This window comes from Cornus florida, unplaced genomic scaffold (genome assembly GCF_030987335.1).
Source record: "Cornus florida cultivar Cherokee Brave unplaced genomic scaffold, ASM3098733v1 CherokeeBrave_3.0.0_Hap2_Chr11, whole genome shotgun sequence".
NCBI lineage: Eukaryota > Viridiplantae > Streptophyta > Magnoliopsida > Cornales > Cornaceae > Cornus > Cornus florida.
The window spans coordinates 100,193,642-100,207,898 of NW_026775581.1; the positions used below are offsets into that span (position 1 = coordinate 100,193,642).

The 14,257-nt window shown below is 37.1% G+C and overlaps 1 protein-coding gene across 6 annotated transcripts; it reads left to right on the plus strand.

Moving 5' to 3' along the window:
* The first annotated feature begins 101 nt into the window (after positions 1–101).
* Positions 102–9,490, plus strand: LOC132287081 (uncharacterized). Of its 6 annotated transcripts, none has more exons than XM_059789573.1 (9): positions 104–1,287; positions 1,705–2,869; positions 4,087–4,374; positions 4,464–5,146; positions 5,510–6,605; positions 6,709–6,999; positions 7,096–7,231; positions 7,899–8,224; positions 9,171–9,490. In XM_059789573.1, exons 1-8 carry the CDS (start codon positions 410–412, stop codon positions 7,919–7,921), a joined length of 4,560 nt encoding a protein of 1,519 aa, XP_059645556.1. In that variant the 5' UTR covers positions 104–409; the 3' UTR covers positions 7,922–8,224; positions 9,171–9,490. The 6 variants fall into 6 exon arrangements, with proteins under 6 accessions (XP_059645557.1, XP_059645556.1, XP_059645552.1 ...); XM_059789569.1 differs by having other exon boundaries at positions 105–1,287; positions 7,096–7,663; XM_059789571.1 differs by having other exon boundaries at positions 105–1,287; positions 4,087–4,184; positions 4,266–4,374; positions 7,096–8,224.
* Positions 9,491–14,257: the final 4,767 nt, after the last annotated feature.

Genomic DNA, 14,257 nt, shown 5'->3' on the forward strand with positions numbered 1-14,257 from the left:
CGAGATAAGATTAAGTGAATTTACAAAACACACCCTTGGAGACGTTTGAAACCCACTTGCACGAAAGAGGGAAAGAATTGTCGTGTTCCTGTTGACTTCACTTTGTAATTTGTAATACTTAACGTGGGCAGATGGGGGTTGTTTCGGGCTTTATCAATTTGCAACTCCAGGGAGAGAGAATTTGCAGATCTGACTGCCCAAACTCCATTGAGGTATCTGAAATACTTGTGTTGGAGTATCTTTATGTAATGGAATCAGATTGTGGTGAAAGAAAATCATAAATTCGCAGACGCAAAGCCCAAAACTCTGAAGACACAGATAAAGGGATCTGGGCTTGCTGTATTTGATAGAGTTAGTCATAATCATACAAGATTTATTTAGCTTGATATACGATTAGTGTTGCTGATCGATGGAGTCGCAGAAAGGGGAAAAAAATAAAGGGTTTCGGCCGTCGAGACGCGGGGCTATTAAATCAAACATGATTGAGTCAGTGTTTCGCGCTATGAAAAAAAACTTCGGAGGCGGGAAGGATGTGACAAAACACTTCGGAGGCGGGACGGATGTGACAAAACACTTCGGAGGTGGGACGGATGAAACCTCAGATGCCCTAGACACTGCTGTCAAATTTATTCGAGAAGATGAAGAGCCTGGCAAAGACATAGAGATCGCATCTGAGCTGCCCAAAGCAATTAGTGTTTCGCAAAGAGATGACCAGCTTGGCAAAGGCAAAGAGATCGCATCTGAGTTGCCAAAAGGCAAAGGCAAAGAGATCGCATCTGAGTTGCCAAAAGCAATTAGTGCTTCGCGCTCTGCATTCACATCATCTCCAGAAAGGGAATACGAAGTATGCTTGAGTTTCAGAAGTCTAGACACTCCCTACACTCTCACTGATTACCTGTACGAGGATCTCATAAATGTACGAGTTAACACCTTCTTTCTTGAAGATAACAATCTTTGGAAAAGAGGTGAGATTAATCCGAGACAACTCAAAGCAATCATGGAATCGAAGATCTCAATCCCAATCTTCTCCGAGAACTATGCTTCCAGCGAATGGTGCCTCCGCGAGCTCGCCCAAATGGTGGAGTGCAGGAGAACTAAAGGACAAGTAATTATACCCATTTTCTACGACGTTGAACCCTCTGATGTGAAGCATCAAACTGGGAGTTACGAGGAGGCCTTCCGCGAGCACGAGAGGTATTTTGACGAAAGGACTGTCAAGCAATGGAGGGCGGCATTGGCAGAGGTTGGAGCTCTCGAGGGTTGGGAAGTGAAGGAGAAAACTGATGGGTATGATAAATTCCTTCCTGCTAATAATCCCATTATTTATTTATTTTTGCTAATTGCTAGTAAATCCCATCATTTGTAGTATAGAAACTTCATGGTAGATAGTATTCGAATTTAAGTAATCACAAGCAATATGCGAGAAGGTTCGGGTAATGGGAGGGATAAATTAAAGATCGAATTAGACTTACATATACAAAAATATAAAAAGATTTTAAAGATGATTATTGCTTTGGTGAGTTAGCTAGTCCCTAAAATAATTTAGAGCTGTTATTTAATTCAAACTTTTTATAATAAATAATAATAACTTAAAACAAAGAAAAACGAAAAAAGTATAAATGTCATCATCCCATTTTTTTTTTTTTTTTTTTGAAATTTATTTCCCTTTCTGCTTTAATTATTTGTGTTGTTCACATCAATCAGGTATCTAGGAAGACTAAGAAAAGAGAAGATTGTTCCAGCAGTGTTGTTAGGGTTAAAGAAGAAGACTGACATTTTGGTGGGAATGGATCTTCACGAATATGAAATGATGAGATTGTTAGATATTGGCTGCAATGATGTCAGGATTGTTGGTATCCATGGCATGGGAGGTATTGGCAAGACAACTATTGCCTTGTTCCTCTACAATAAACTCTTGAAATGCTTTGACTGTGGTAGCTTCCTTGAACAGGTTCAAGAAAAGGAACCTGTTAGTCTCCAAAAGAAGCTTCTGGATGACACCCTAAAATGGTGCCCTGACATTGCTGACACTGATAGTGGAATTAACAAGATTAAAGAAAGGCTTTCGACAAAGAAAGTTCTTATTGTTCTTGACGACCTGGATGAAAGGTTGAAGTTTGATATGCTTGTGGGAAATTGTAATTGCTTTGGGCCAGGGAGTAGAATCATAGTTACAACTAGAGACAAATCTGTTTTATATCTTCTTGGAGTGACTTATAGACCCCGGGAACTGGACATGGACCAATCTCTTGAACTTTTCAACATGCATGCTTTCAGAAGGGAGTTCCCTCCACCAGACTATTATAGTCTCTCTCAAGTGATTGCATACAGAAGTGCAGGTCTTCCTCTAAATCTTGTGGTTGCAGGTTCATTTCTATCTGACAAGAGCAAAGTGGTCTGGGAACATACATTGACGAATTTGGATGCATTACTACATGATTCATCTGATGATTGTTACAGCTATCATTACAATATGTTGAGAATAAGTTATGATGCACTAAATTATGAGCAACAACAGATTTTTCTTGATATTGCATGTCTTTTTGTTGGAATGGATAAAACATATGCATTTTACATGTGGGATGATTGTGGCTATCATCCAAAGGAAGAAATTGATGTCCTTCGTCTGATGTCTCTAGTGGAATTGGGAGATGATAATGTGCTGAGGATGCATGATCTAATTAGGGACCTTGGTAGAGAAATCGTCCGTCGAGCTAGAGAATTGGGAGATGGTAGTGTGCTGAGGATGCATGATCTACTTAGAGACCTTGGTAGAGAAATCGGCAGTCAAGAAAATGTTATGGATCTGGGAAAACTTAGTCGATTGTGGAATCACGAGGAAGCCTTGGCCGTATTGTTGAAACAAATGGTAAGATTTTATGCACGGATTTTATGCCCCTTATTTAATTAATTAATGTTTTGTTAATCCTCATTCATGTCATCTCATAATATACATTCAGGTGCATTAATCGTGTTCATCTTATTGTCAACATGGGCATTGATTGGTCACACAACATCTCATGATGAAAATCAAATGATGAGAATTCTAAACATTGGGTCCAATGACGTGTGAATTGTTGGTATCCATGGCATGGTTGGTATTGTCAAGACAACTATTTCCAAGTTTTGACGATGTGATTGGCAAAACAACTAAGGTTGCAGGAACAACTGCTTTTTGATACCCTAATTGGACCCCTGATATTTCTGTTATTAATAGGGGAACTGACCTGATTAATTACAGATTTAGAGAAAGTTCACAATCTTGACGATGTGATTGAAAAGTCTCAATTTGATCATCTTTTGGGGAACTTTGATTGGTTGGTCCATGAGGTAGGATCATTAGTACAAGTAGAGAGAGAAATGTATGTTTTAAATGCTCTTGAAGTGAATGGAATTTACAAACCTTGTGCAAATTCTTCAACTTTTCAGTTGTCTTGCCTTCAGAAGGAGTTTTCCGCTAAAAAAATATGACAGTAACTATAGAGAAATTGCATCTACTTCTAAGGTTATAGGTTTGTTTATATTAGACAAGAAGAAAGTGTTATGGGAAGTTACATTGAAACATATGTGTTTTGCATGCGAGATGAATGTAGCTATCATCTAGAGAAGGAAATTGTTATCCATTTTTTAATGTCTTTAGTAAAAATGAAGATGATTATAAGGAGCTTGTGCATACATGATGGGTCTAGAGATCTTGGTAGGGAAATTGCCTGTCATGAAAATGTCAAGAATTCAGGGAAGTGTAGTCTGTTAAGAGATCAAGAAGAAGCTTTGGATTTGGTGAGGCTAAGGCTAGGATTTGAGTGCACCATATTTCATGCCTCTTATTATATAAATTAATGCTCTCTTCATCCTCATTCATGTCATCTCTTAATAGAAATGCAAAAACACACACATTGTCACACACAAATGGTGTTCATGAAAGTTCATGCTATTGTACAATGCAATTTTGGTACTAATAACCCATTTCAGCTGGAAAATGCAGTCAGATGTTTGGGGCAGTATAAGTGATCGGGGATAGTAACTCATATTACAAACATCTGGTCTTATATGTTTTTGCTTATATTTAAGGTTTTCCATTGGTAGGGAACAGAAAAGGTTGAAGCCCTGTGTCTTCACTCGGTAGAGATGGTGCGTGAATCCTACTTTACAAATGAGGAATTCACCAGACTAGTAAATCTAAGGTATCTCCAAGTGGATGGTGCAGATCTTGTTGGGGATTTTAAGCATCTTTTTCCCTGTCTAAGATGGCTTAATTGGCGCAGTTGCCCTCCGCATTTCAAACCAACCAATTTTCATTTGGAGAATCTAGTCATTCTTGATCTATCACATAGTGGCATCACAGAAGACTGGGAGGGTTGGAATCAAATTAAGGTCGTGTAAAAATATCTTTGCTTTGTTTCTTGTGTCTGTCCATATCATTTTTTGAAATCAATCTCTCATTTTCCCCCCCTTTGTTGCAGATGGCAAAAAAGTTGAAAGTTCTTGATCTCAGTTGTTGTGCTTTAACTAGGACTCCCGACTTTTCTACATATGCAACTTTAGAGAGATTGATTATTCGATTCTGCAAAAATTTGATTGAAATTGACCCATCCATTTGTCATCTGAAGAATTTAAAAGTGCTTGACATTTCAGGGTCTTTCAGTATAACGAAGTTACCCGATAAAATTTGGATGTTAGACAAGCTGGAAGTAGTAGGCGAATATGTTTATGATGTCTTTTTGAGTTTTAGAGGCCAGGACACCTTCACTGATTTCCTGTACCACGATTTCAACAGTTTACGGGTTAGCACCTTTCGATATGATAATGAGCTTTGCACAGGAGAAGAGATGAGACCAGGACTGCTCAAGGCAATCAAGGCGTCGAAGATCTCCATCCCAATCTTCTCCAAAAACTATGCTTCCAGTAAATGGTGCCTCCGCGAGCTTGCCCAGATAGTGGAGTGCAAAAGAGTTACGAAACAAATGATTTTACCCATCTTCTATGATGTTGAACCATCAGATGTGCAATATCAATCTGGGAGTTTTGAGGAGGCCTTCAAAGAGCACGAGATGTGTTTCAGTGATGGGACTGTTAAGGAATGGAAGGAGGCACTGAGAGAGCTTGGAGCATTGAAGGGTTGGGAAGTGAAGACAGAAATGGATGAGTAATTTATTCCTGCTAATAAGCCCCTTATTCTATACCAATGAAACCTAACAATAGTGTAGGAATTCAAGAATCATAAACAATAGCAAGAAGCTTCAGGCAATGGGTGGAATTCATTTTAAAAATTTGATAAGAGGGACATAAACAAAAATATAAGATAAATTGTATGATCTTTAGTTTCATGAGATTTCTAGTCCCTAAAATAACTAAAAATCAGTATTTTAATTAATTCAAAATGTCCAACCAATTATAACTTCCAATCAGAATAAAAGAAGTAGAAGTCATCATTATTCTGCTTTATTGTTAATTATAACTTCCTTTTACGCACTAATTATTGTTTTATTTCTCCCTTGACATCAATCAGGTATCAATGGAAATTAATAAAAGAGATGATTGTTTCAGCGGTGTTGTTAGAGCTAAAAAAGAAGAGCGTGGATGTACCTGACTACTTGGTTGGCATCGATCATCAGCTCAATGAAATGATGAGATTATTAAATGTTTTCCCCAATGAAGTACAAATTGTTGGTATCTACGGCATCGGTGGTATTGGCAAGACAACTATTGCCAAGCTCATCTACGATGCTCTCAAAGAGAACTTTGACTGTCATAGCTTCCTTGCTGATATTCGAGAAACAGCTCAGGAATTTTATGGTCTTGTTGATTTGCAGAAAAAGCTTCTCACTGACACCCTAAAATGGTGTCCTGACATTTCTGATGTTGAAGGTGGAATGGATGTGATTAAAACCATATTTCGCAGAAAGAAAGTTCTTCTTGTTCTTGATGATGTGATTGAAAGCTCTCAATTTTGTTGGCTTGTGGGAAAGCATGACTGGTTTGGTTCAGGGAGTAGGATCATAGTTACAAGTAAAGACAGGAATGTTTTAAATGATATTAAAGTGGATGCAACTTATGAACCTCCATTAATGGATTCTGAGCAATCTCTTCAACTTTTCAGTATGCATGCCTTTAGAAGGAAGTTTCCTCCAATAGACTATTACAGCATCTCTAGAGAGGTTGCATTCGTTGCTGCAGGGATTCCTCTAACTCTTGAGGTTATAGGTTCATTTCTATCTAACAAAGAGAAAGTGGTATGGAATGATACATTGAAGAAACTGAAGACAATATCTCATGGTGAAGTTGAGAGAAAATTGAGGGTAAGCTATGAAGCATTAAGTTATGCGCAACAACAGATATTTCTTGATATTGCATGTCTTTTTACCGGGATGGATAAAACAACTGTATTTTACTTGTGGGATGATTGTGGCTATCATCCGGAAAAGGAATTTAATGTCCTTTGTCTCATGTCTCTTGTAAAAGTGGAAAGAGATACTAATGAGCTGAGGATGCATGATCAGTTTAGAAATCTCGGTAGGAAAATTGTGTTTGAGGAAAAGAATTTGGGAAATCGTAGTAGGTTGTGGAACCATGAGGATGCCTTGGATGTATTGGAGGAACGGAGGGTAAGATTTGGGTGTACTGAATTTTATGCCCGTTCTTTATTTAAAGTAGTAGGTTGTGAAATCTGGTCCTAATATGTTGCTTACTAATTTTTTGCATTGGCAGGGAACGGAAAAGATTGAAGCCCTAAGTCTTTGTTTTGAATTGGGGTCTGGAAAGAAGCCTCGCTTTACAAGTAAGGAATTCGCAAAACTAATATCTCTAAGGTATCTCCGAGCTGATGGCATAGAGCTTGTTGGGGATTTTGAGCATCTGTTTCCCTGTTTAAGATGGCTTAGTTGGCGTGGTTGCCCTCCACATTTTAAACCAACCAATTTTCATTTGAAGAATTTAGTCATTCTTGATCTATCTGATAGCGGCATCACAGAAGACTGGGGGGGTTGGAATCAAATGAAGGTTTTGTATAATATCTCTGCTATTGTTTTTTTTTCTATCCCACCATTTACTTGTTTAAAATTAATAATTTCTTTTATTTGTTAAATTTTTTAACAGATGGAAAATAAGTTGAAAGTTCTACGACTGGCTGATTGTGCTTTGAGGAGAACTCCAGACTTATCATCATATGCAACTCTAGAGATATTGATTCTTCGACACTGTAGAAGTTTGGTAGAAATTGACCGATCCGTAGGTAATCTGAAGAATTTAAAAGTGCTGGACATTTCATTTACTGATATAAGGAAGTTACCTGATGAAATTTGGATGTTAGAGAAGTTGAAAGTGATAGGTTTCAAGCGTTGACATTCCTAGTAATATTGGGGATCCATAATCTTTGAGATTCTTGAGCTTTTATGATACCAAAATTCTGAGTGTTTGTCAAACTTAAGGAGTCTGGCTTTCAATTTTATCCTTCATCTTACAATTTCTAATTAATTTATGTGAGTTGCACTTTATTGGGGGCTGTGAGCATGTGAAGATTCCTAGAAATATTTGACAATTAACCAAATTGGAGAAATTGACCTTGGATTCTACCAACACTAGGACCCTACCAGAAGACATTGGTGGCCTTTCTCAGCTGAAGTTTTTCTATGTAAAATTCTGCCATGACCTTCAGTGTACTCAGGTTACCCTCGAGTCCTGTTGAGTTATCTGTGTTTAATTGTAATTTTTTTATTTTTTTTTCCCAGGTGAGTTGTTTAATTGTAAATTTTGGATCTGTTAGATTTGAATTTTGTTGAAATTCACTCAAAAGTTTCATGACGCTGACATCCATTCAAGAGCTTTGAAATTTAGAATCATTGACAAGGTTGGACATGTATGTGTGCAATGTGGTAGTTAACGTTTTTCTGCTTGAACAGTCGAAGCACGTCAAAACCGTTGAAACTTCGAGAAGCACACGCCGAATGCCTAGAAAGGATCCGGTGCCTAGGCACGGTGCCCACACCATCACTGGCAGCGTGCAGCATGCTGGGGTGCCCCCCAGCATGAAGACCTTGAGTAGAAGGTAGATCTGTCAAACCAAAAGAAGTTGGAAGTATTATATATTACTGATTACTCAGAACTTGATAAGATCGAAGGACTTTACAAATTGGAAGGATTGAAATGTTTGGATTTGCATGGTTGCAAGAACTTACATATGATTGAGGGCCATGAGGAGGGTGTGCATCACTGATTCAATACCCAGGTATGCATTTATCTTAAATATTAGCTTCGATGGAAGTAATTTCTCTCTCTTGCCTCTTTTTTTTCCTTTTTTTTTTTGGTTTGCCACGGCTTTTCTTGATTGCTTGTTATTACTGGTTTCCTTCTAGATTCCAGTTCAGGTTATGGTTGGAGGAGTTCATGATATTTAAAAAATAAAAAATAAACAGTTACCCGTACCTAAAGTAGTATCAAAATTGTCAGTCTTGAAACAAAGATGAAATGGTAATTTACATGAGTCAACAACCAAACTGTTCTCCTAAATTAGCATGGGTCATTAGGAACATGTTAATTATCTTGTATTCTGTTTCCTGTACCAGTTTTGTCGTGTTTGCGTTTTGTCCTCCACCACATTTGTCCAAGGTGGGATGTTAGTTATGATAGTTACAAAAAAAAAAGAAAAAGAAAATGAGGCTCAATCTTTAACCTAGGATTTGGACCATTCAATGTTTATTTGGGTGGTTATCCCAAACCAAAAGCTATTTGAAGTCCATCTATGTGGTTGCTTGAAACCGAATGTCAGACAGACTCAGACTATCTCAAGTCTGTTTAACGATTATTGAAAATCAAGAGTGAGATTATTGAATCCTACTTAAGCTTTTATATGAAACCAACTAGATTATCCGGTGCCTAAAAAGTTGATTATCTGAATCCTCGGAAATTTAAGTCAGTTTGTAAGGTTATGGTTATTTGAAATCAAGTTTCTTTATACTATTTGAAGCCCAAGGTTGGTTATTGAAGCTTAGAAATTTAACTATTCAATGTCTAAGAAAGTTGATTATTTGAAACATAGGAGATTTAGACTATTCACAGAGCTAAAAGATTGGATTTGCTTGAGGATGATCAGTTTTTCTTTCTTTTCCCCCCTTTTAAAGTAATTGAGGTTGAGGCATGTTATGCAATCTGCTTAATTTACATTTTTACTCTAGTTTTGCAGATTATTCTACAAGTGAGAGAAAAGAAAATAGCTCAATGCTACAGGAAAAAAAATAGATATAAGGATGAAGCTGTAGCAGAAGCATTGCGGGGGCAGTGTAACTTGCATTGGCAATGGGACCTGAAAGAGTCCTCTCTCCCTTGTGTGTGCGTGCGCGCGCGGGGGTGCATGTCTTTTTCTTTTGGCATGTTAATTATTACGGAAACATGAGTTATGGACAACATCTTTAAGGTTTATAGGTAGAATAATTTCTGAAGATTATAATGCACTGTACAGAAAAGTATAGTTTATAATGAAAGGTAGTATATCTTATCTGGTTGTGTGGTTCTCCCATTAAGTACTCTTGTTTTCCTCAATCTTCATTTTTCATGTTAATGGAGGGAGGAGAGATAATGGCCACTCAGGTACTGTCCTAGGTGGTTGTTTGGGTTGGGAGAATGCCCCATCGTTTTTTTTCTTTTCTTTTTTAACCTTTCGAAAAAAAAACTGCAATATTTTTCTTTCACTCGAGAAGAGAATCATATAGAGATTCAGACAAGGGAGAAGTATTATAGAGTGTGAACGCAGTCAATTGCCAAGGTTTTTGTTGATAAAGATGAATGATCTACGCAAAATGATAGGTTGTGTTTGGAAGGTAAGAGACACAGAAAATTAGTGTGGGATGAGGTAATTAAAAACCATTTCAAATGGCATGGTGTATGATGATGATGTGTCACAGACTTTTGGTTATTATTGCACGGGTTCATTCGGAAGATTCAAAATGAGCTATTTACTAGGTTGGATGTATGGTTCCCGGTGCATGTCATCTTCTGCTATATTAGCAACTCGCAAGGTTTTAATAATTTGGGGTTTAGTTACTTGCAAGATGGATGTATGGGTAAGCTTCCAAATTTTCTGGATGTACGGTAAGAAGAAAACAAAGATTATAATCATTATACATAAAATTTCGAGCAGATGAGGTAGTGAAAAGATCATGGGTAAAGGGTGGGGTATAAGTGTAAGGAAATCATGATTGAAGAAGTATGAAGATAGGGGTTGAATGATGGGTGACGGAGAGGAGAACGGATAAAGGACCCATATTGGAAGCTTTAGTTGGTCTTGATATATACGAGTATATATAAAATCCTTTCTAAGCACAATAAAATTCTCTCGCCTATTTGACACACATAGAACAGGAAGAATCCTGATTCAAAGGTGAAGAATTCAATTTTTATTTTTATTTTATTCTCTTGCAAATAACAAGCCTTCCTGTTCACTCATCAGAGACCTTCGCCGACCCAACCCCTTTAATCTTTGTAAATGTGCATTCCACGTCAATTGCCACTTTTATACCATTATTATAAGGCCACATGGCCCCAAAATGCCAATTCTGAAAGCATCTACCTGATGAAAGAGCTCACGGTCCTTTCTCGCTTCCTCGCAGAGGAACTCGCTCCAATTGGATATGTTCTTTTCTGTGTTCCTTCAGAGCATTGCTCTCTTTGAAGTGTCCTTTCCTTGCAAAGGAACCCCACTCTAATTCGATGGGTTCTTTTGCGTGTTCTTTCAGAGCATTCCTTTCTACGGATAAATTATGAAGTGCTCTTTCCTCGCATTTGATGGGTTCCTTTCTGTGTTGTTTCAGAGCATTTCTCTACGAATAAACTTTGAAATGCTTACTAATAAACTCTGAAGTGCTCTTTCCTCGCTGAGGAATACCGCTCTAATTGGATGGGTTCTTTTCTGTGTTCCTTCAAAGCATTCGTGTAATGTTTGGAATTTTTTCAAAATTTTCGGTGTTGTTATTTTATTTATTTTTTGTATTTGGTCTTAGGTGTCGTGCGGGTCTTGGGGATTGTTTGTGTCATTTCTATGAGTTTAAGACTCTTAGATTATTTCCAAAAGACTCTCTGAAATTAGGCTATTCGAATTTGTCACATCAGTATTTTTCAATAGCCACATCAGCGTTTTAGAGTCTCCAAATTTTAACTATCACATGTATTCCAATGGTGCATTTTTGCTCTTCAAAAATTTTAATATTTTTAAAATTTAAAATAAAATTTATTTTTTAACTTTTTCCTACCGACTATATTTCTAACGGTTATATTTTTTATATTATATAAACAACCATTTGTTCATCTCATCATCATTACATTCATCTCAACTTATTCTAGCAAAATATCAATTCACATCTCTTTCAATCTCAAAATTCCAATGGCTTCCTCATCACGATTTTTTCCTTTGGCTCTAATTCTTCATCTTCTTCATCATCCTCTTCATCAGATAACCTTATTGATTCAATGATTCAACGTAATCAGGACACCTTTCGTGAGATTTTGAATTCAGTGAACCCAGAGATAGTAGAACAAGTTTTTAAACTGCGTAAGAGACGGTACATTCATCGTGATCAAGAGGGAAGCCACCGTTAACTAATGAAAAACTACTTTGACGAGAATTGCACATATCCACCGGAGTATTTTCATAGACGATTCAAGATGTGACGAGAACTATTTCTTCGTATCCTGAATGATGTTAAAGCTTATGACGACTACTTCATCCAAAAAAAGGGATGCAACAGGTCATTTGGGGTTGTCTTCTATACAAAAGATGACAACTGCAATACGTATACTCGTATATAGTTGTGTAGCCGATCATTGTGACGAGTATATTAAAATCGGCGAGAGCACTGCCATTGAAACCCTGATGACATTTTGTAAGGTTGTTATTGGTGTGTATGGGGAAGAGTACAAGCGCCCACCCAACGAAGCCGACATAACATGACTACTTCAAGAAGGGGAGGAGAGAGGATTCCTGGGTATGCTTGGTTCCATCGACTGTATGCACTGGAGTGGAAGAATTGTCTGGTGGCGTGGCATAGCATGCACAAAGGACGCTTTCATACGCTTACGCTCATATTGGAAGTGGTTGCCTTAAAAGATTTGTGGATCTGGCATGCATTCTTTGGAATGCCGAGTTCACACAATGATATTAATGTGCTGGATCATTCTCCGGTATTCAACAGTATCATTACTGGCCAAATTCCTCCAGTCAATTTCGTTATGAATGGCCATTACCATACAATAGGGTATTACCTATCGTATGGTATATACCTTAAGTGGGTAACTTTGATGCAGACCATCCCGCACCCAACTACCATAAAAAAAAACTTTTTTACTCAGAGACAAGAGGCCTGTAGGAAAGATGTGGAACGAGCTTTTGGGATCTTGCAGAGCAAGTGGGTAATAACGCAAAGACCAATCCATTTTTGGGATAAAGGGGACTTGTGCCTTATAATGAAAACGTGCATCATCCTTCACAACATGATCATTGAAGATGAGCATCATGCTAATGTTGGAAGATGGACTTCGCCACCGGAGGAGACAATCTCGATTCCTGCTTTAATTCAAAATCCATCGATTTTAACGGCACACATCTACTCTCGCCAAGTCCAAATTCGCAACAAAGAGACAAATACGCTATTGAGGAAAGATTTAATTGAAAATTTGTGGAACCGCTTTGGTGAAGAACATGTTTTATTTATGTTGCATTATTTTATTTTAAAATTGTTATGAAGTTTATATGATGGAATATTTATTGTGTAATGTTTTATTTTGAAATAAATAATTAAATTGTTTGTTGATTAAATTATTTAGCAATATGTATGAAATCTTGTTAACAATACAAAATGTAATATCATTTGATTTATTAATTTATAGTGAAAACAAAGACACATTTTTTTTAGTAAAAAAATTATATTTTAAAATAAATTTCAATTTGTTAGGGAAATCAAATAAATTTTTTTTTTTTGTTTGGTTAGTCAATATAGTCGTTAAGGCACTGTTTGGGCCAGCCAAACAGTACCTAAAACGGTTATAATGTCAATAGGAATATTGAAAATTTTGAAAACGAAAAAAAATCACTTTTTTACAATTTTTTAAAACTTTTTTTTGCCCAAAAAAGCCTTTAAGGCACTGTTTGTGTCAGCCAAACAGTGCCTTAACGGCTCTTTGGTTCAATTATTTTGAGGGAAAAAAGAGAGAGAGCAAAGTAAGCCAAAAATCTAAATTTTAGCTTCTTTTTTTTTTTAGCCAAACATGCCCTTAGGAATAGTGTTTTGGGTTGGTACAGTGTTCTAGGCCTGAATTAAAAAAAAAAAAAAAAAAAACAAAAACAAAAAAACAAAAAAACAAAAATGGGCACACAACAAGTGAGCCCCAATCGCCCTTTTTGGCGACCTCCATGGCGATCACAAAATGGTGGCCCACTTTTCCCATATTCTATTGGAGCATGCAGTCTCCAAAAGTTGGGCCATTTTCGCCAAGCAGAGCACTAATGGAGCTGCTCTTAGAAACGTAACTGGATCATCTTTGGAGTTTTCGGTGTCGGGATCCATTTTTGGTGCACGGGAATTTCACCTGATTCTCTATTTTCATTTATAATTTAATTTGTCATGTAAATTATATATATATATGTCTCTGTGTGTGTGTATGTGTGGGTGCAAGATATTTTAGAGAGGAAGAGGGTTGGCCGAAAAATGCGGAGAAGAGGGGGTGGTTTGCCATGTTTCAAAATGCAAAAGTGGTCATCATACATCCAAGTGTCATGTGGAGGTCCCCACCTTTTTTTGCTAAAAACTCCACAGTGCCCTCCCTCTTTCATTCTAATTACGCATTTTTCGGCCAACCCATTCTCTCTCTAGATCTACGAAACATACATATAGACAATACTTGACTGTTAACTTGTGAGTAGGTTTATTCCACTAACCTTTTATGTGTTTTAATAATAAATATCGATAAATCAGTTTTACTGATAAAATAAATAAATAAAAAAAGTAATAAAAAAGAATTAAGTACCCTTTTCAATTGGGTAGCCTGTATTCAAATCTTATGTATTTTTTTTCTCTTTAATCTCCTCCCCAGATTCACGCCGTCCTCTCTCCATAGTTTTTCTTCCTCTCGCCTTTCATGGAACATCATCAATCAATAGGTGAGCACTTTTGCAAAATCTCTCGGGCTTCATATCACTCAATAGGCAACGATGGGCTATAGGGTTACTTTTTCCCGCTTCTTCTCACGGCTTCTTAAGAAGTTGAACTTCTGA